At 37.6% G+C, this 22,336-nt stretch overlaps 1 protein-coding gene across 1 annotated transcript; it reads left to right on the forward strand.

The window, feature by feature from the left end:
• The first annotated feature begins 6,139 nt into the window (after positions 1-6,139).
• On the forward strand, positions 6,140-8,165 carry LOC145133652 (coilin-like). Its single transcript, XM_079068588.1, has 4 exons — positions 6,140-6,431; positions 7,003-7,067; positions 7,159-7,305; positions 7,875-8,165. The coding sequence occupies exons 1-4, from the start codon at positions 6,234-6,236 to the stop codon at positions 7,996-7,998; spliced, it is 534 nt and encodes a 177-aa protein (XP_078924714.1). The 5' UTR covers positions 6,140-6,233; the 3' UTR covers positions 7,999-8,165.
• Positions 8,166-22,336: the final 14,171 nt, after the last annotated feature.

A 22,336-nucleotide genomic window follows, 5' to 3' on the forward strand; every position in this document is an offset into this window, starting at 1 on the left:
GCATTCTCTAGAATTTAAAAGCCCTTGGTTATTATATATTTTTAAAATATTTTTTGATTTGTACACATTTAGTTACTGAGTTTTTTTTCTATATTTTGCCATTAAACTTGTTTGAAGTGTTCAAAAAACATCCTTATAACCCGTTATCATAGGTTTATCCGGTTTCCAGTATATTTGGCAGTTCTTGCGATACTCCGGTCATCTTCTCCGCGCGAGTCTTTTGTCAGAAATCTAAAATAATTTGATTTTTGATTTTTAGATCAAGAACCCACACACACACAATGATTTTATCTTCATCTGTTCAAGAACACACACACATACACATTTATTCTTCATCTTTATCTATTCTAGAACATACAAATGCTCATGATTCTCCAATACATAAATATACAACAAATATGATGAAATCAATAACATAAATCCATAAATCATTTGAGTTCATATTTTTGTGTATTTTCAAATTTAGTGAAGAATACACACACACATGCTAAAGAACTAACCCATATCTGATAAAGAACACAAACACAAACAAAAAAAATATTAATGCCTATTTTTAGATTTGATGAAGAACACGAACACAAACCTAGAAGTTAAAGCTTAATTTTCTTTTAAGAACTTGATTTCAGATTCGAGTTCAGCTTGTTAGTGTGTTCTTGAACAGAAATGGAAACACAAATTTCGAGCTTTAAACTTTTCACATGAACACTTCTGGATTTGGTTTCTGGAAAGAAGATGAACACACTTATGGATTTGGTTTTTGTATTTGAAAAACAAAGAAGATCTACAAATCTTGAAGATCGTTTTATTTCTAGGAAGAAGATGAACACACACACATGGATGGACTCGTTTTCTGATCTAGTTGTTCTTGAAGATGGTCAGATCTGGGTTGAAGTGGTTATAGGATTTATGGGTTGAAGAGGTTGAAGAATTTTTGGATCGAATGGTTTGAAGGGATGAACATGATTGTGTATGTGTTTTCTGATCTAACAAACACACACACACACGATTGAAGGTTCGAATAATTTTTGTTCAGATCTAACACATACATACACACTTACACGCAAATATGAAATCATTATGATGAACTCGTTTTCTAATCTAGTTGTTCTTGAAGATGTTCATATGGGTTGGAAGGGTTTAAGAATTTTTGGAGGAAAAACACATGAATCTAAGTGTTGTGTGTTTGTATATGCGTTTATGGTGGTTTTGGCTGGAGACTCGTCGGAGAAGATGACCGGAGTCTCGCCGGAGCTCACAAGAACGTTGGAAGCTGGTTGAACCTCCGATAACAGGTAATAAATATGTTTTATGAACAGTTCAACAAGTTTAATGGGAAAATATGGACAAAAAAACTCAATGACTACCATTTTAAGTCATTATCCGATTTTTACATCAGATAATTTAATATTGACAAATCTGCACAATGGTCCCTGTGGTTAGCTGAAAATTGTCACTTTGGTCCAAAAAGGTTTAGACTAGAACTAGAGGTCCAAACTTTTCATTTTGTTGCGAATTTAGTCCATTTTCCTTTGAACTTTTTTATAATGACGATTTTGCCCTTACTTTTTTCTTTTCTAGTTTTTGATTATTTGTATTTATTTTTTGATAAAAATAAATAAATAAAACAAAATAGAAAACCAATTAACCCCCTCTCTCTCTCTCTCTCTCTCTCTCTCTCAGATCTACACAAAAGTCACTAAAATGGATTTCTGAACACTGAAAATCCAAAATGTGACATCCCCTAATTTCTCGGCTAGAAAAGACCGATTTAATTTATGCTTTTTAAAATAAAATCAGAGAAATCTTTTTAAAAGATGTTGCGGAATTGGTCCCCAAAATAAAACATGATAAAAGTTTGTCAAAACCTTTCTTTAAGAAATATATAATTTCCTTTTATATCAAAACCTCGGGATGTCATGTTCCGATACAGATCAAAAGCATAAACAAGACATTATAAGCCTTACAACAGTTATTTATAACTACTGGCCTATAATCCAAAAATCACTCATCATCATCATCCGACTATGCTCGAGGTCCTCTACCTGTAATATAAAAAGCTGAGTGGGTCAGGCTTGGAAGCCTGGTGAGCATATAGGGTTTTCAACCCACAATAAATAAATTTATTGTACTTAAACATCAATCAATCAACCAAATTACCCCAACCCCATTATCTTATTAATTTCTTAAGGGTTTACCCTAAGATTCAACTATCACTCCTTCCTAAGGATTCATCCTAAGGAATAGGCACAAGGTCACACCATCACCAGGGTTTATACAACAGGTGCTAAGTCCATAGCTCTTATTTATCGACAGTATTATTGACAGTATTCACCCCTGTCATACATGTCAATGGGTTTTTAGAGTACACCTGATGAACGTATAGTTCACCCACCTACAGGTTGCAAGCCTGCTAGTGTTCCATAGACCGTCTAGAATAGTCCATGGTTGTCATCCCTACTCTGCTGAACGACGGGGGTCACCGTTTGGGTAAGGGCTTTTCTCATAGTTCACCACTCACCCTCAACTTATGATCTCCTTTCACCACTCACCCTCAACTTATGATCTATATCACAAATCATCTCATTTATCCAACTCACTTTTCATCACACACCCACTATTTCATCTACCCATGTTTTACCCAATATTTTTGTAGATAAAAATACATATACAGTTTAAATTATTTAAAAACATGTATAAATCATTCCTTCAACATCCAACTCAAATAAACAAACAAAAAAATATTCACACATCACGTATTTTATATAAAATACTTCATATCTATGTGTAAGGTGAAAGTAACTACACACTCACCTGATTTAATGAAAATCGGGCAGCAATTCGTTTCCTAAAACGATCGTTTCTAATAAAACCGGGAGTTTTATTGAGAAACCGGGCTCTGCGAAGGGTCGGGCTTCAAAACCGAAAAGATAAATTTTCCGGGCTTCTCGGGCACTTCGTGGCATATTCCGGGGGTTATAATTGATACCAGGGCTTCGAGGGAAGTTGAAATGAAAGAAATATTGAAAAAGGGGCTAAAATTGACAATTTTTCAAAGTATACCCGGGAGGTCTCGCACCCTCCTATTTATAGGTGCGAGCCTCCTGATCCAACGGTTGAGAAGAAGCCACGCGTTGCAGATCCAGAGCGAAGAGCACGTGGGTTGCGCATTCGAAGCCCTCGCTGGCATGTTCTGATTGGACCGAAGTCCGGGTCCGATGAGGGGGGGTCCGTGGCACCATGCGAAGCTCGGACGCACGAGGAAAGGGGCACGCGTCGCAGCTTCATTGGACCACTTCGGATTAGCTCTCCGGTTCGGATGACTCAGCAATTCCCGGACACGCGTCGGATGCGAAGCGAGGACACGTGGCCGAAGTCCACGTGTGCGAAATTCCTCGGTTTTGGGGATTTTTTCTCGATTTTTGCGCCAAATCTTCTAAAATCCATAACTTTCGCATACGAGCTCCGTTTTTGACGTTCTTTATATGCACGCGTAGGTAAAATTACGCTCTACAACTTTCGTTTAGACTTCGTCGGCTAATTTTGACTTTAATTTTTATATTATTATTTTTAACAGACCGGGACAGGAAATCCGTTAAAAATTCATAACTTCTTCATCCGACGTCCGTTTTCGTCAGACTTTTTACCGTTGTGCTACTATTTATGAGACCTTCGATTCTCGTTTAGGTCGTGTCGGTTAAAAATCACTCGATCTAAAATTCGAGTTTTTAGCTGTCTACTGCTAAGCTGAAACTTCGAAAAATCATAACCTCCTTATACGAAGTCAGATTTGGGCGTTCTTTTTATACCTACTCTCGGTTTAACGAACACTACGAGTTTCGTTTAGATCACTAAGGCTAAAAAGTAGTTTATCAAAAACTCACTTTTTACGGCATTCGGCACCGTGCCGGTTTTGTCGCGAAACTTCAACATGTCATAACTTCTTCGTTATAACTCGGATTTCGGCATTCTTTATATATCCGTAATCCTTTTCACGACCACTACAACTTTCTTAATAGATATCGGCTTTATCTAATATTTATTTTCGACGCTCATTTTTATTCTTAATTAATTAACTCCTAGTAATTAAGCATAAAACACATAAAACACATAATATTCACATAATTCCTTTTCATTTCTTCAAAATGAGTTACAAAGGTTAACCTAGACTATCACCTTAATATTAATGCCTAGGCTAGAAACACGAGTGTTACACAAAAGGGTATTCACGAAAAACTGAAAGAACACCTACCCAGTAATCGGTTTTATAATCGGTTTTTCTAGAAAATGATCAACATCCAGTTTAGAGCCACTATACCTAGCTTCGTTGATGGTAAACACACAGACATACCACGCAATCGAAGATTTGGTTCTCAATTTACAAACCCGGAAATTTGCAGAAAATCAATAAGCAATATAAATGTAGAAAATCTAACCTAAATGTATGTATCATATACATCATTTCAAGATCCAGTTTTATATATTCATGAAGTTTTCAAGAAACCCCATGTTTTCAGCAGATCCACAATCTAATCGGTGCTCTCTCCTCTGACATTAGTCCCCTTTACAAACGGAGATCAGGCCACAATCTTCATCCTCTCCGTACTGTTGCTATTTTCTTTCATCTTTCCTCCGCCCAAACCTCACATCCACCATCACCCATAATATTATTATGAGTCTCATTATGAGTTAATTAGATCTTGAAACGATTTCAATTTGATAACTTTGGTTTGTGTTAAGATCTGATTTAGGGTTTTAACCTAACACAAAACAGAGAGGATGGAGAATATAGAAATGACATTAGAAAGGAGGAGGTGAAAGGTGATGTATGAAAGCTCCATATCGTGATTCACCAAAGGTTTCTGGTGAATGTTTTGTGTGTGACGAGAAGTGAGTGAAACAGGGGTGACCATGGCTGATGGTGCATCTTTGCATCGTTCTCCGACAGGGTTGTGGAGGACCGATGATACTTCAATCACTTTGTTGAAGGTATGAGGCTCAAACTCGATTTCTTAGGTTTGATTTTGGATTCTAGAAATATGTCGATGAAAGTGATGAAGATGAAAGGAAGCAAGAGAAGGGTGGTCAATTTTTTGTGGGTGTAACTCTTATTCAGATGAACCCAATTTTTTTAGAGAGAGAGTTTTGTCTTTTTTAAAATTCTTTTTTATTTTTTTTTTAATCAGTCAAATATTTAAATAAATAAAAAAGAAAAAAAATTAAGAGCAAAAAAAGTTCAAGGCAAATTAGATCAAACTCGCAACAAAATTAAAAGTTTGGACCTTTTGTTCAAATTTTTTTGAACAAAAGTGATAATTTTTAGGGTGATTATTTGTATAGTTTTGTCTTTAATTTACACCTTTTGTAAAAAATAATAATAATAATAATAACTAAGTGGGGACCCCCGCGTTGCGGGGGTCGGATGAGACAATTTTTACCGTTGTTTGTTCTTTGTATATGTCATTTGATCAACTATTTATTTATAGTTTGAGTATTGTTATGAGGCAAGTCAAATTAAAAAACATACACTGTCTCATTTTACTGTACTGTGGCATATTTGAGTGCAAGGGCAAATTGGTCTTTCAACAAAATTGAAATATGAACAAAAAAAACATTACATAAGGGTAGTTCGGTCACAAACTATTAATGATAAAAAAGAAGATATTTTTTATTGATGAAATCAGTCAATTTTAATAAAAAAAACTTTGCATTCAATTTGAACATAAAAAAAACTGTAAATACTGTCCCATTTTACTACACTGATGCATATTTGAGTGTAGGGGAAAATTGATCTTTCAGCAAAATTTAAATACGAACAAAAAAACTGTACATAGGGTAGTTTAGTCACAAAACACCAAACAACTATAAGTAGAAGTTGTTGAAGTAGAAAATGGTTGCTGCTCGCTTAGAAAATGGTTGCTGCTCGCACTAACAATATCAAACATATGGTATAAACATATGGTGTGAATGAGTAGACTACCATATGGTATAAACGTCATTTGGAAGAACGCAAAATTTTGACAGTCTACCTTATTATGTGCCGTAGGCCTATCGATTGGCGTGAAAACCCCTGAAATTAGAATATATATATATATATATATATATATATATATATATATATATATATAAAATCCCAAACGCCGTCGATATTCATTGCTACAGAGATTTATGATGATGATTGATGGGGTTTTAAGGCTTACTTGTGCTCTATCCAAGTGTACAGAGTGTTGTTACAAATGGAGACGCAGTCGATAAGGCTTCGTTTGGTGTTCGAGGATGGTTCGCTTCTTAGCGAAACACAACGATCCGACGGTATGAACCAGAGTTGGCTTCTAGACGAACCAAACCAACATCAGAAAATATCCGACGTCTGCAATCATCTTCTTCACAGTTTCAACCTTCGTGATTCGTGCCCTAATGGCATCCTCCTCTACGTAATTCTCTTTCCATTTCTACCCCAATCTGTCGATGCTAATGCAGAAATGCACAAAGCCTAATTTCACTCTAAATTGCATATCAACGAAGGTGATGAGTTTCCTCTCAGACAACCTTTTCTTGATAAGGAGTATAATCCGTCGTTTAGGATGTCAATGGCGTTGTGATGAAGATTTTTGTTAGTGGTTCGAATTAGGGTTTGTTCAGCTATTGTATCAAGTCACGCAGAGCTCTTTTGTTAACATCTGTTTACCATTATCAGTTTTACCTTAAAACTGTGAAATGAGCAAGCTAAATTCTTGTATTGAACATCAAACCAGTGTGTATATAATCTTCAAATACCTAAACCCTTTTGGGCATTGAACAGAAACGAAAACTATCTCTTCATAATTTACAGGTTAAGCTGAAAGGTATCTTACAAAATCAAACATAATCTCTCATACCATATGTAATGAGAATGCTGAATTAGTTCTTAAAGCTGCAAATGGGCCTAAATAACCTCCAAAACTACTAAACTAATGGAGTTGAAAAGATCCTGTAATGAATTTTATAAGTTTTTCTCTCTTGAAGATGGATGGCTTTGTGTTACCACCATCTGAATCAACTCGAATCCTGAAGGACAGGGAATTTCTTTGGTCAGCTTAATTTTTTAATTTTGTAATATAATTTTTTTATACAAACATGTAACTGGTTCTTTAACAAGTGGACATATGTTTGTTATTTCAGCGTAAAAAGGAAAGGTATGGCTATGGCTATGGCTGAAGCAATAGAGGAGGCGGATGCATGTAATTTGGTCAAAGAAGAGAAAAAGTTGGAACATGAATCTTCATCTGTAGAAACAGTTTCCAAGAAAAGAAAACTTCAGGCTTCAAAGTAAGTCATGCAATCTTTTTTAATATTTATGGTACAACTTGGATGGATGGGAATTATATATATGTTCCATCTAAATACAAAGTCACTATTCTTTATACTATTAAGTTATAATTATAGAATTTATTATGAAAGCTCATTAAAACCAAACAGGATTATAATAAAAAAAGTAATTTCTAGTTACTTTAGAAAATAAAATCATAATTTAATTAAAATATTGAAATTGCAAGAAAGATTTGTGTCATTAAATACTTTATTAATAAAAATGGGTTATATTACAGTTTTCTTCATTCCAAAGGATTGAACCATTCCATTCCTTATCCGATTTTGTCATATAGTTACACCCTTTCACTTTCGTAAACATTACAAAAATCATCTAATTTATTATTAATGCAACTTTTGAAGAGGTAATTCATAATCTTGCCGCATGTTTACATATACGTTTAAGTTTTTGTTCTTTGCCTCTCTTTGGTAATAACTAATTAATGTTATACCTGTCCAGTGGACGGGTTGACCGATATAAAAACAATATATTGATTTTAACATCCTTCTTTCATTTGTTCCCATATAAGTCTAAGTCTGAAGCAACTAAAGGAGATGTTCAAAGCTGTCACTTCGGAGGCCATGAATGCTAAAAATAATCAAGAAGCAAGATCAGCACTTCAAACACTGTGTGAACCAATTGGTGGGTGGTGAAACAAAGAATTCAATAGAGAGAGATATTGTGGTTATGTTTTGATGAGTATTTGGATCCTCATGCTAAATTGAAAAACTTGTATGAGAGAGGTTTATGATGATAAATATTTAGTGTGTTTTTTCAGTTTTAAATATAATTGATCAAGTAAAGAAAGTTGAGTTGATAATTTTGAAACCTAACATATATTTTTATAGCAATACAACTCATTCTCTCTTTTCCTCCTCTTTTGGCATTTAAAATCTAGTTCCAAACACTCCTTAACACGTTATATTGTGCCTGCATTTTAATTCATACCCACATATGAATAAAAGAAAAACTAAAGATTCTAGAAGACTTTTAATTAAGTCAATCATGTTTGCTTATAAATTTGGAGACAAATCCAACAGATCCAGGTGTGTACATTTTGAATTGTATAATGTTATCCATTGTTCTAGCAGTATCACCAATCTTGCAAAGCTTCGGCTTCACGTCCAATGATAACATGTAAGAACCATCAATGTTTTAACTATGATTAAAGTTGTGATGCAAGTAGTCATGCAAGGGTATTATTGTAATTACTTTGTGTTTTACCATTCATAGGAAATCAACTCCCTCGTGTTATATTCAGGAACACCTTCGGCTATAATGTCCATTTTTAAGAGTAAGATTGAACGAAGCTGCAACACCATATAAATTTCTAAAATATTAATAATAGTTCATTACAATAATCGAAAAGAAAGCTTTATAACCACTAATGACGTAAGATAGAACTAACCTTACGATCAATCTCATATGTTTTCTCCTAAATAGATAGCATATTTCATATTTCTAACCACCACCGCTTCTCTTCTAGTAGCATCATGGAGCAGCTCAATGTCAACATCTTCTAGTGGTAATTGCACATATCTCACCAATATTTCTCGGACGAAACAATTCCTAAATTAAAACCAAGGCATGTTTTGAAAGTTATCCTACTTCTTTTGTAACATCCCAAATTTTACCACAAATTTTTCATTTTTAGTGTAAAGAAAACATCTTATGTTATAAAAACCAAGTCAAAAAATTCTGAGGTGAAACAAATACAATTATCCATATCAGAGTGCCAAAATGCGGAAAATTATAAAATCTGCAGGTCGTAGTGTACAGTCAAGGTTTCGTCTTTCCGCGATCATCTAAAGTACCTGAAACACATTTAATCCATAACTATAAGCACAAAGCTTAGTGAGTTTCCTAGAATATTACATACATTTAAGCAAAAATAAACAACTATGGGTTATCTGCAACCCTGTGGATTAACAACACATTTCAGGGATTATCAGTAACCTGGGGACTATCAGCAGTCCCGTGGACTCACAGCTGTTCATAAGATATCAACAACACGATTTCACAAATAATATCAATCAACAAGTAGGACCTAGCTCGTCAGCATGTATACACTACTACGCAGGTAATATAGTGAGAAGACTCACCTCATGAATAGCAACTAAAAAAATACCACAGCTCACACACAGAGAGTACACAGGTACAACAAGTCACCTAACAGCAATAAAGAGATACCCTTTCCGTCTATACCCTAAAACCCTAGTTTGACCCAAAAAGTGAACCATGGTCAAAGGTTAACACAAAGGTCAACCTCTGCTGATTGTCACGTCGTGACCACCCATGAGTCACGTCGTAACAGAGCTAAGACAAAACAAACACGAAATCACCCCCTCGTTACGACGTGACACACAACTCGTCACGTCGTGAGATCTATTCCAGATAACCTAGAGCATTAAGCTCTTAATCTCTTAAGCCAATCCTTCAAACCTTCCAGAAGGTTTTCCCCAACCCAAAGGACCATAAAAATCATAGCTTTTTAGTCATGCATGTCCAATACATGACTTGAACACTAACTAGGTCATTAAAGAGAGAAATGAGACCAAAAGATCAAGCTTGGAGTCCAAACTACCACCAAACCTCATATTTGAGGTCTATACTACCTACAAGGCCTTGATGATCCATAAAGTTGCCAACTTTATGGATCCCATGCATGCTACATAACCCAACCATGAAGAACAGTGAATAAAACTTAGATTTAGCATGCATTAAAGAGAAATGCAAGATCTTCAGGACTTACAAAGGTCCAGAAGCAATGCAAGGTGGTGAGGAAAGGACTTGCTTGCCAACAATGATCACCCAAGGAGTCTTCTTCAACAAGGAGCTAAAACCATCAAGTGAGCTCTTCAAGGTTACAATGGAGGCTAACATCGATTTGGACAGGAGAGAGATGATGGAGGTTGAGGGTGTGCAAACCTTAGCCCCTCACTTCCCTTAAATAGGGCGCAAAACACGGAATTAAGGTAAACCCTTCTTCACTCCGTGACCACCAAAAACGGACACGCATTTCTGTATCGATGGTCACGTCTTGACCAACTATTTTGAAGGTTTTTCATCTTATTAAATCAAATCATAAAAAGATTGAATACCTGCATTTGGTGTTACAATTCTCCCCCACTAGAATCAGACTTCGCCCTCGAAGTCCGCTACTGCAAATAACAGTGGGCAATGTTCCCTGATCTCCTCCTCTGGCTCCTAAGTCCACTACAAACCTTTCTGATGCTGCCATTGAAACTTCACTAAGCCCACTTGTGACAATTAGGAAATCCGTGTCATCAACCATCGCTAGAAATTAGCATCGACAAATGATAATAATAGAGTTTTTCATATTTCGAGAAAAATATGATTAGATATACTATAATTTTTAAGTAAGAAAAAGATTAATCGGATCCAAAAATAAGTGACCAAAAAGTTATACCACTTTTAATAATGTTTAGTGTACTTGGAAAGTGCACAACAAAGTGGTTCCAAGGATATAAACTTTGTATAAATCTGACTCCGATTGGTGGAGTTATGATTTTATAAAAAAAAAATTAAAATCAATCGCGTTAACAACGCTATTAACGTTAAAATGGTATAAAGAAATCAGTTTAGTTTTGGCTAACGTCACCAAAAGGAAAATTATAGTACTCCGAGAGATAAGAACAATAAAAGGAAAAATGTCAAAAACGGAGTTCGTATAAAGAAGATACGATTTTTAGAAAAATATAAAATACATGTTAAAAATAAAAGTTAAAATTTAGCAACGCAACCTTAAGGAAAGTTGTAATACTAGTAGAGAACTACACATATATATAAAGAGGGTAAGAAACAAGATACATATAATGAATATATGAATTTTTATAAAAGATTTAGAGTTGCACGCCAAGTGCGCGTCATGCTTGACGGGCACGTATGATACCCAGATTCGTCGAGATTTGAGAGACGTGGACCATCAGAACTGTGACACATGGAAAACTCTGGATGAAGCCACAAGTCGTGTGCACGACGCGCACGAAGTGAACTGTAACATCCCGAAAATCATAGGGTAAAATTTTCATTTTTATTATAATCAAAACACTTATGTAACTTTTATTCAAACATTTAAAAGCATTTCAAAATAAAACAATTATCAGAGCTCATTCCCAAAATCACATATTGCGCAAAACATGAGTGTACGCGTTGCGATCAAGCCGGACCCTTCCCTTTCGAACCGGAAGTACCTGAAACCATAAATCACAAACTCTAAGCACAAAGCTTAGTGAGTTCCCCAAATACCACATACCATACATATCAAACAGGGCATACATATCATACATATCCAACAATCAATAAAAGTGCTATGTGCCAACCATAGTCTTGCCATTATGTGTGACATCCCCCAATTTCACGGCCAGAAAAGACCGATTTGTTTATGCTTTATTTGAAAATCAGAGTATAATTTTTAAAGAATAATATGGCGGAATTTGTTCCCAGAAAAACATGATAAATATATTATCAAAGCATTTCCGAAGAAATGTATTTTGTTTTTTATTAAAACTTTGGGATGTCATCGTCAATACAGAAACATAAGCATAAACAGACCTTACATTCATTTACACTAGTGATCTATATCTCCTTTAATCTCTCAGTGTAATGTAGCTTCATATCGACACCTGTGATACAATTAAACTTAGTGGTTCAGGTTGGGAAACCTGGTGAGTACATAGAGATTTCAATCCCACAATGTTATATCATATATATATATATATATATATATATATATATATATATATTAGAACATCACAACATATACAAATTCACCTCATATAAGCAATTTACCCCACCCCGTCGATCCTCAAACCGACACAGTCTATACTCTAGAATCTAAAATTAACCTCTTTACCTAATCCATACTCCCGGATTAATAACAAATAACTATGTCCTATCCATACTCTTGGACTAGGGACAATTGACTATGTATTAATCCATACTCCCAGATTAATAACAAATAACTATGTCCTATCCATACTCTCGGACTAGGGACAATTGACTAAGTCTTAATCCATACCCCCGGATTAGTAACAGATAACTATGTCCTATCCATACTCTCGGACTAAGGACAACTGACTAAGTCTAATCCGTACTCTCGGATCAATGACAAGTTTTAAAGTCATTCCCTCCGTGTATATCTCACTTGTACTCAAAAGGAGATACTGTTGGAACCTGAAAGTGAACCTCTAGCAATCACTATCCTTGTATGTTCCGTAGTCAGCCTGTTCCGGAGTCAGATGGTGTTTCCGAAGTCAGAAGCGTTTCAGAGTCATTTAAGTTCAGGAGTGAAGATGGTGTCCGAAACAATGTCTATGTTCAGGAGTTGATGTTGTCCGAATATACTTTGTCCGTTTGTATTAATTGTATTTGTCATTTAGCTTGATTTAACATATCATAGGACTAAATCTCTTTTGTCAACTTGGATAATCAGAGTGTCAGAAGTAACTCTATTATCCAGTCTTATGTATGTAAGTCAGTTTGTACGATGTATCATGTACTCCTATTTATAGGAGTTTTCAATGACAAATCAACATACGGATTGTTATAACAAAGATAGCAATATTCTAGTTACCTCACCTTTCAAGTTATTCTCTCAAACATTCTTCTTGTTCCTCATTTATTATCTTTACTTTGATCATTCACTTTACTCTTCATTAATATCTAGAATACTTTGTTGAATGCATTAACTCAGACTTGACTGGTCTTGCCAGACTTGACTGGAACATTCCTTAGCAAGCAGACATTGATCTTAAGCATTAACTCAAGGTTTGAGTTTTCAAACCTTGTCCCTGCGCATCAGATCGTCCTTGTTCTCACAATTGGTATCAGAGCTTCAGTGGTTGTCGTTTGAATCCATAATATCATATTATAGTTGATTCGAGATTACCTTGGTATTTCGATCATTTCTGTGTTCAGGATAAAAGTTCTTTTATATACCACTTTTGCTCAAGATATCTTAACTTCAATGGTTGCTTCTAATACTCAACAAATGTATTCAATGCAAATAGCAAATAGCGTGGGTTGCCCTTCACGTGCCCCACTGCTAGTTGTTGAAGAATATGATCACTGGAAAGTTAGAATGGAAAGATTTTTACTTGGAAAAGAGAAAGGTGAATCTATCTGGAGATCCGTTAAAGAAGGTCCTCATGTTCCATTTCGAACCATGGTTAGAGATGATGCTGCAACTCTCTTGGGACAGGATCAACAACGTCAAGCACCTCTCACTGCTGATTATCTTGAAAAGTTGCATGTTGATCAAGTTGCCTTTTCGGAAATGGTGTTTGGTGTTCCACCATCTCTCTTTGAGAAAATCAAACTGTGCAAGTCCGCAAAAGAGATTTGGGATACACTTCAAGACTTATTTGAAGGGTCAGAGAACATGAAGGATAAGCGCTTGACTTCGGTTGTCAATGAGTTCGACACTTTCACTACAACACTTGGTGAATCTGTTGCCTCAGCTTCAAACAGATACCGAATTGTTGTCAACAGCATGACAACTCATGGGATAGTCTGAACTCCACTTGAGTACAATCTCAAGTTCATTAACAGTCTTGGAAAGGGATGGGGAAACATGAAATCATGTCTTCAGAGCAATGGATCTCTGAAAAAGCTCAAGCTCTATCAACTTTTTGATGAACTTCAACGTCATGAGTCAAATGTTGCTCAAACTCTACGTGAACTCACTAGAGGTCCTCTAGCCTTAGTCAATTCCTATGATCCACAAACCTCAAACCCAATCGTTTCGGACCCTCTCACCGCTGTCGTTCCATACATTCCTCCTGTCCAACCCTCACCTCCTAACGTTCCTGCTCTCACAAACTCTAACTATCAATCTATGGGTGATCTTAACCCTGATGAAATGGACTCCGAACTACGCTTTCAACAAGAATTTGCCCCTACTCTCTATGAGATACAACCGTGCCTTCAACAAGCCTCACAACAATCGATTCCAAACTTCTTACCAAAATAACCGTTTTCAAGCTCCTCACCAAAACAATCATCAACCATTCAACAAACCTTCCGAAAAACCCCCAGCCTACAAGCCAAATCTTCCTACTCAGAATCACACCTCGGAACCTCCACAGCTTCCGAAATCTGAGAAACCCAAGATTATGTGTCACAAGTGTGGACATGCAAATCACTTTGCCAAAGATTGCTTAGCCGAAGTCCCACAAAAACCAAAGATCAAGGACTCTGCTTACTATGCACACCGAGCTCAAGAATTGGCTGAGAGTGAAAAGGCTTTTGTCACAACTGTGTCAAGGGATGTGGAAGGGTATTGGTCGTCTGGAGATGATGATGTCGTAACTTCTGGAAGAAACATGTGTCTGATGGCTCGTCAAGAAATTGAATGTGATGAAGGCTACTGGTCTTCTGCGTCTGAGAGAGATGATGAAGGTGCTGAACCAAACTACTGCTACATGGCTACCAACGATCCACCCGGCCGAAGCATCGTTCAGCAGGTAAAATCTATGATTACTGATAATAATTTTGATTTTTCTCTTTGTGAACCGTATCTAACCCAGATGCAATCAGATATGACCATCATTTACAAAGCCTATGAGTCAGCCATAGAAGCCAGTGAGAAGAAGGGCAGTGAATTGAGTCGTCTTAGGTTACGTTTCGAGGATAAGAAGTTAAAAATTGAGTCTTTAGAACATGAGCTTGTAATGTCAAAAGATGAATGTATCATTCTTAAAGACAAATGTGAAATCACTTATTCTGAAAGAAATATTTTAATTTCGGATAACAAACATCTTAATGCTAAGAATGATGTCATGCACCATGCTATAGACATTCTTGAAGAAAATGAACGGATGACTCACAATTTTCGTCATCCTTGGTCAAAAGCTCCTGGTCTCGGAAGCGAGTTTCCGAAACCAGTTGTTCTTCTCTTAAAGGAGTTACAAAATCTGACTTTTATGGGAGATGTTCCGAACCTTAAAAATTCGGATACACCTGTTTCTCCCTTGTCACCCCTTCATGAGACTCTTGACCATTTTGCATCTTTGATTCCTGAGTTTAAGCCTATATTTGTCAAGTGTCCCGATTCCACGTAATTTCCGCCTCTGAAAAATCTGGACCTGAATCGGACCTCTGAACTCAACTCTAGTACTCCAAAGTCTGTTGTTCAAAATCCGAACCACAGTCCTCCTAACAACTGTGTTGTTGAGGAAATCTTTTCGGAATCAACTGAACCTGAAACTTCAAAGTGTGTTTGGGCATCCTTAGATAGTGATGTTGATGAGTCAACTTCATGTGACTCTGAACCTCAAGTGATTTCAAAAACAAATCTAGTTCCCATTAAGCTTGTGTTTAACAATCCCTCAGTAGGACAGACTTCCAAATCTTCGTCTCACTCCAAAAGAAAGCCAATGTTGAATAGGAAGGATATTGTAGATCCTAAAGTGGAAGCTCGGAATTCACACAAAAAGGAAGTTAGGTCTAGACAAAATTCAAGATTCCTTGAGAACTCCAAAAAGAGTGTATCTCAGAATTCTCATTCATCAACCCATAGTCAAAACTCCTGCACACCCACTAAGATCCTCAAGAGACCTTCCAATCCTCCCAGTCCTGTAGAACAAAAGAAAGTGGTCAGTCCCACTCAGGAAAAGTCAAGTGTAAGCACCACATTTGTCCGAAACACCTCTCCTCGGACTGTTTCATCTGTTTTCATTGCAAAATTCGATGGCACAATTTTTAAACCTCGACTTTCAAAATCAAATGTGTCATCAAGCAAACCAAAAAGTATTAAGAAAACAAATTCTTCAAAATCTTCAAACAAAACCTTCTTTGGAAAGTCAAAACTCGCATTGATGAAACAACCACTCTGGTAGACAAAGTAGTTCCCACTACTCCTGAAGTTAAAAGTCTGAAGAAAGCTGTTCTGAACTCTCCTGTCATTGAATATGACTACTGGATGGATGAAAGAACCATGTCCTTCTGTTTGTTTCCTAAGGAATCTCGGAACAAACCTTCTAAACCATCAGTTGCTCAAAATTCAGTACCTAAGCCTAAGACTCGTGCCTTTGTTCCAAAGCCTAACATGGAGCCTAAAAACTCCACTACTCACTAATTTTGCAGGCACTCTGTGCTTCGGAGCAAGAGACAATATGGTATATTGATAGTGCTTGCTCCATTCACATGACGGGGCAGAAGGACTTTATGAGAGATCTCAAACTTGCACCAAATGTCGGCTATGTGACGTATGGCAACAATTCAAATTCCCAGATCCGAGGTTATGGCATCCTTACCAATGGCAACTTCTCCATTTCGAACGTGGCATATGTAGCTGACTTGAAGCATAATCTAATAAGTGTGGCTCAACTTGCTGATGCAAATCGTCGAGTTGAATTCTGCAAGAAACATAGCTACGTCATGTCCAAAGATCGAAAGGAATTCTTGATCAAGTCTAATCTCAACAAGAACATGTATCCTCTTGATATAAACATGATCATTGGCAAGCCCCAACTATGCCTTCTCTCAAAAGTTGTTCCCGACGCCAGTTGGTTATGGCATAGGAGGCTTGCTCACTTGAATTTTATATATATGAATGATCTTGTTTCGGGTGAAATGGTTAGAGGTTTGCCACTCCTCAAGTTCGAAAACAATCGTTTATGTGCTGCATGTGAGTGTGGAAAGCAGTCAAAGAAGGTCATCTCGTCATCAATTAAAAAATCAATCTCGGAACCATTAGAACTTCTACACATTGATCTATGTGGACCATCAACAGTAGAGAGTTTGCATCACAAAGGTACATTCTTGTGATTGTGGATCACTTTACTAGGTTCACTTGGGTCTTCTTCCTAAGGCTGAAATCAGAAACAGCCTCCGACCTCATCAATTTTATCAAAGGAATAGAAGTTCTCATCAAACTCCCAGTAAGGAGAATCCGAAGTGACAATGGTTCGGAATTCTCCAACTCCACCATTGAAAACTTCCTTACCGAGAAGGATATCGACCACAATTTTTACGCTCCATACATTCCTCAACAAAACGGTGTAGTCGAACGACGAAACAGAACGCTTGTTGAAGCTGCTCGATCCATGCTTAATTTTGAAAATCTTCCACTCTATCTTTGGGCTGAATCTGTTTCTACTGCATGCTTTACTCAGAATAGAAGTATCATCAATCGACGCCTCAACAAAACATCGTATGAAGCCATGAACGGTCGGAAGCCAACTATCTCGTTTCTTCATGTTTTCGGATGCATATGCTTCATCAAGAACAATCGTGATCAGCTTACCAAGTTCCAACCTAAAGCTGATGAAGCCATCTTCCTTGGATACTCTTCTAAATCAAAGGCTTATCGAGTTCTTAATCGGAGAACTCGTGTTCTGGAAGAAAGTTTTGATGTTACCTTTGATGACAATTTCGTTCGGAATTCTGGCCCAACCGATGTTACAAACCACATCATGGAGTCCGATGCTCCAGCGCCAGGATGTCCGAACCCGCAAATAATCTTTGAAATTGACTTTGAGACCTTATTCGGACCCACATAAATGGCTCTTGATTCGGAATCTCGAACAAGACCAACCATGTCCGAAGCTCCGGTCTCTCAAAACGTGTCCGATCCGATACCAAGTCTTCCTCCATTTGATTCCGAACCGTTTCAACCTTCTCAGGTTGAGGGGGAGAATGGTCACTCTTCTCTTGAATCAAATGTGGATGGATTTCAAGATGAAGCTGCTGAATTTGATCCTGTCAACATTGATGATGATGTAAATTTCTTTGAATTCCCACCTGAAGCTGACGTCAACCTATCTGATTCAGAAGTTCAGGGGGAGCATCATCCACACATTCAAACTATTCAGGGGGAGCAACACAACCCCATTGTTGATATTGGATCATCTGCGGCACAAGAGCTTTAAAGGTTACATGTCTGGACCAAGGATCATCCTCCAAACCAAGTCACTGGAAACCCAAACACTGGCGTACAAACTCGCTCTGCTACAAGTCTTCAAAATGAATGTCATTTTTCGGCATTTATCTCTATGGTTGAACCCAAATCCATCAAAGAAGCACTTGAACATGATGATTGGATTACAGCCATGCAAGAAGAATTAGCAGAATTTGATAGAAATGAAGTTTGGTCTCTCGTCCCTCCCCCTCAGAACCATCCCATTGTCGGTACTAGATGGGTGTTTTGCAACAAATTAGATGATGCAGGAGTTATCATTTGAAACAAAGCAAGACTGGTGGCTAAAGGATTTACACAGATTGAAGGCCTTGATTATGATGAGACCTTTGTTCCTGTTGCACGTCTTGAAGCTATCAGAATCTTTCTTGCTTATGCTGCTCATAAAGGCTTCAAGGTTTACCAAATGGATGTCAAAAGTGCTTTCCTAAATGGTGATCTTGACACTGAAGTATATCTTCAACAGCCTCCCGGTTTTTTCAATCTATCATATGCGAACTATTGCTACAAACTCCGGAAAGTTTTCTATGGTCTTAAGCAAGCTCCTCGCGCATGGTACGAGACCCTCACCGATTTTCTCAAGTGTTCAGGCTTTCACAGAGGAATTGTAGATCCTACTCTGTTCCAAAGGTCAAATGGAAATCATCTCATGCTGGTCCAAATTTATGTTGACGACATCATTTTCAGATCCACCGATTCCTCAATGGTTGCTGACTTTGCTAAGTTAATGGTCAGTAGATTTCAAATGAGTATGAATCATGAATTAAGATTCTTTCTTGGCCTCCAAGTCAAACAGACTAACAGAGGAATTTTCATTCACCAAGAGAAGTATATTTCGGAACTCCTCAAAAAGTACTCAATGGACACATGTGCCTCAGCCAAGGTATCAATGGGTTTCGGACATAAGATCTTTGCCGACCCTTCAGGTGTAGCAATTGATGAAAAGAAGTACAGAGGAATGATTGGATCTCTGGTCTATCTCATAGCAAGTCGTCCGGACATCAAATTTTCTACATGTTTGTGTGCCAGATTTCAAGTCAACCCACAGATGTCTCATTTTTTGGCTGTTAAGCAAATTTTTCGATACCTTAAAGGTACAAAGAATCTCGGAATCTGGTACCTAGCAAATGAGAGTTTCCTACTTCAAGCATATTCAGATTCAAACTATGGTGGTCTACAATTGGATAGGAAAAGCACATCAGGTGGCTTTCAATTTTTAGGTGGTCGATTGGGTAGTTGGTCATCCAAGAAGCAGAACTGCATTACACTCTCTACAGCCGAAGCGGAATACATTGTTGCTGTCAGCTGTACCTCTTAAGTTCTATGGATGAAATATCAACTCTTGGATTATGGTTACCGTTTTCAACACATTCCTATATATTGTGATTCTCAAAGTGTCATTGCGATTTCACACAATCCAATTCAGCACTCCATGACGAAGCATATTGACATACGGTACCATTTCATAAAAAGATCATGTCTTAAATGGCAAAATTGAACTCATTTTTGTTCCATCTGACGATGAAATTGCTGATGTCTTTACTAAGGCATTAGACGAAACCAAATTCAATGGTTTTCTGAACACGATGGGTATGATGATGCCTGATCCTCAGTTCTTTCAAGAGACTTTCACTCTATGATGGAAACATCAGAAAGAAAACTGGTTCCGAATTCAAAATTATTTTTCATCTCGGAACTGTTGTCTCTCGGAATACATAGGATCATTTTACTTGTCTTTATCTCTAACCACCACTTGAATTTTAAGTTGTACAGTTCATCTTATCATATGATGTCCATAGTCCACATAGTCACATTGGTCAAATTTTCACCTCGGAACTTACTTCATAAGGTCATCCCGGAATTCAAATCCGGAAAGGTATTGCATTCTAAACTTCAGAAATCGCTCAAATCTCACTCCGAAAGTTTTTCAAATCTTTCTCCGGAAATTCTTTCAAATGCACTCCGGAACATCTGAATAATCATTTCGAAATCTCAAACTTTGCTCCGGAAATCTTTTTCAAATTTCCATTCCGGATATCTTTCTCATACCTCATTCCGGAATCATATCAGATTTTCCACTCCGGAATCCTGTCTAAAACTTTGTCTCCGGAATTTTCAAAATTACTCTGGACCATTTTACGTTTACATGCTTCGTTCCGGAACAAATCACATTTCTCATTCCGGACTTCTCTTTTTAAGAAACTATTTTCAAACCTCCGAAACACAATTGTTCCGGAATCAAACTTTGTGAAGTCCAAAGGTTTATAGGGTGAAACGTTTTCCAACGGTTACTTTTGTCAATACCTATACTGTATCCTCGAAATCCGCACCACATTTTCACGTCTCCGAAAAGCAAACATCCCATCACTCAAACGACGATAAGAACTTTCGTCTTTACAGGTCAAATCACCCCAAAAATAGCAAAGCATTAAATGTGACCCATTTCCAATTTTGGATTTCATCATTACCTTTCTTAACACGACCTATTTCCATCACCTATAAATACTCTCTTAAACCCTCATTTGTCTCTTTACGCTCACAAATTCTTCTAAACCCTCACATCTCCTTCAGTGTTCTTGTGTATTTTAAGATCTCAGCCTCTGCAACAATGGGGTCTTCTTCTTCTCCCACAAAAATCGATCAAGCTGCTCCTAAAATCACGAAAGTTGCTACAAAGAAGAAATCATCCAAGGGATCATCATCAACTATGTCCACTAAACCGTTTCTCAGGGAAACGACCCAACTGTTCTCCCTCGATCCTACTGACTACGATGAATCGATTCGAGTGATGATCGAGTTCATCGCTCATCATCCGATTGCAGTACCTCTCTCAAAGGTTCCAGACCCTACCTTTGGCTTTCGATCGTATCAAGATTGAAGATGGAGTTCTGGAAACACGCATTACTGGTGATAGAATTGTGCCCATTCACAAATCAACATTCTTGGAGGCTATTGGGGATGCATAAAACCCTCCATATATTCACTGTTCAAGAACCCACGGCTGAAGAGTTTCAGTCGTTTCTTAATCACATTGGCTATAACGAAGAGTACAAAGCAAAAAACTTCAAGAAATCAGTTGTTTCCGGATTGTGGACTGTCTTAATGCACTTCATTGTTCGAGGTTTATTGGGCAAGCATGGCGGTACAGATTCATTGAGCAAAGATTGGATGTATGTTGTCTACAGCATCTACTCCGGAAAAACCAATGTTGTTGATCTTTCCGAAGTGCTATGGCAAGACTTTCGGAAGTTTGCCATCAACCGTAAGCCACACGAGATCTCTAGTTCTCGCTTTTGGGCTCTCACTATTCAACAGCTATACAAGGAATGCCAAGAACCCATTCCTATCAATGTCATTCCGAAAGAGGTATTTCTCTCTTTTAAAACTATCAAGACCTATCGCCTTCCGGATCAAAGGTCTTTCGGACCTGTTAGACGTTTACCAGAACATATGCTGGCCCTTATTCTTTCCGATTCTCTTTACCTGAAACAACATTTATAGACTTCGGTTGTGTACAACCCTACACAATCTACCCATGTCTCTATTGAGCCCACTTCGGACGCGGGCAAAATAGTGGCTTCCGAAGGCAAGAAAAAGAAGTCTGCCAAAAGAAAGACTTCACCCTCAAAGCCTAAGTCCAAAAAGAGATCCAAAGTTGACCCCTCCTCTCAACAGGAAGGTGTCAAGGAAATTCAGGTGACTCTAGCCATCCGAACACCCCACCAACCCACTCATCCGAGGTACCCTTCGATGTTTCAAAAACACAAGCACACACTCACGGGGAGTCTGCTCATAATCCACCCTCACCTTCTCAAAAAGGTGATGCCGGTGTTGAACAAAGTTCCTTGCATCCCCTGGAACAAACCCACGTGTCACTTTTGATATCCCAATCTCTTCTACACAAGCACGGTCCAGAACCCCTGTTCCGGACCCCAAGCATTCCAAAGTGGGAGTTGTCCCTCCTACTTCTGATTCCTTAATTGGTCTGATACCCGGAAGGAGTACAGGACGACCAGGTGTTAACGACCGACTTTGGGAAGACTTTGTTG

The sequence above is a fragment of the Lactuca virosa genome, chromosome 8, assembly GCF_052849685.1.
Source record: "Lactuca virosa cultivar CGN04683 chromosome 8, Lactuca_virosa_CGN04683_v6, whole genome shotgun sequence".
In the NCBI taxonomy this organism is placed as follows: domain Eukaryota; kingdom Viridiplantae; phylum Streptophyta; class Magnoliopsida; order Asterales; family Asteraceae; genus Lactuca; species Lactuca virosa.

Coding starts and splice junctions, on each gene's coding strand:
- LOC145133652 (XM_079068588.1), top strand. CDS start 6,234: ATGGAGACGCAGTCGATAAGGCTTCGTTTGGTGTTCGAGGATGGTTCG. Junction 6,432..7,002: donor CTAATGGCATCCTCCTCTAC/GTAATTCTCTTT, acceptor TCTCTCTTGAAG/ATGGATGGCTTTGTGTTACC. Junction 7,068..7,158: donor AAGGACAGGGAATTTCTTTG/GTCAGCTTAATT, acceptor TTGTTATTTCAG/CGTAAAAAGGAAAGGTATGG.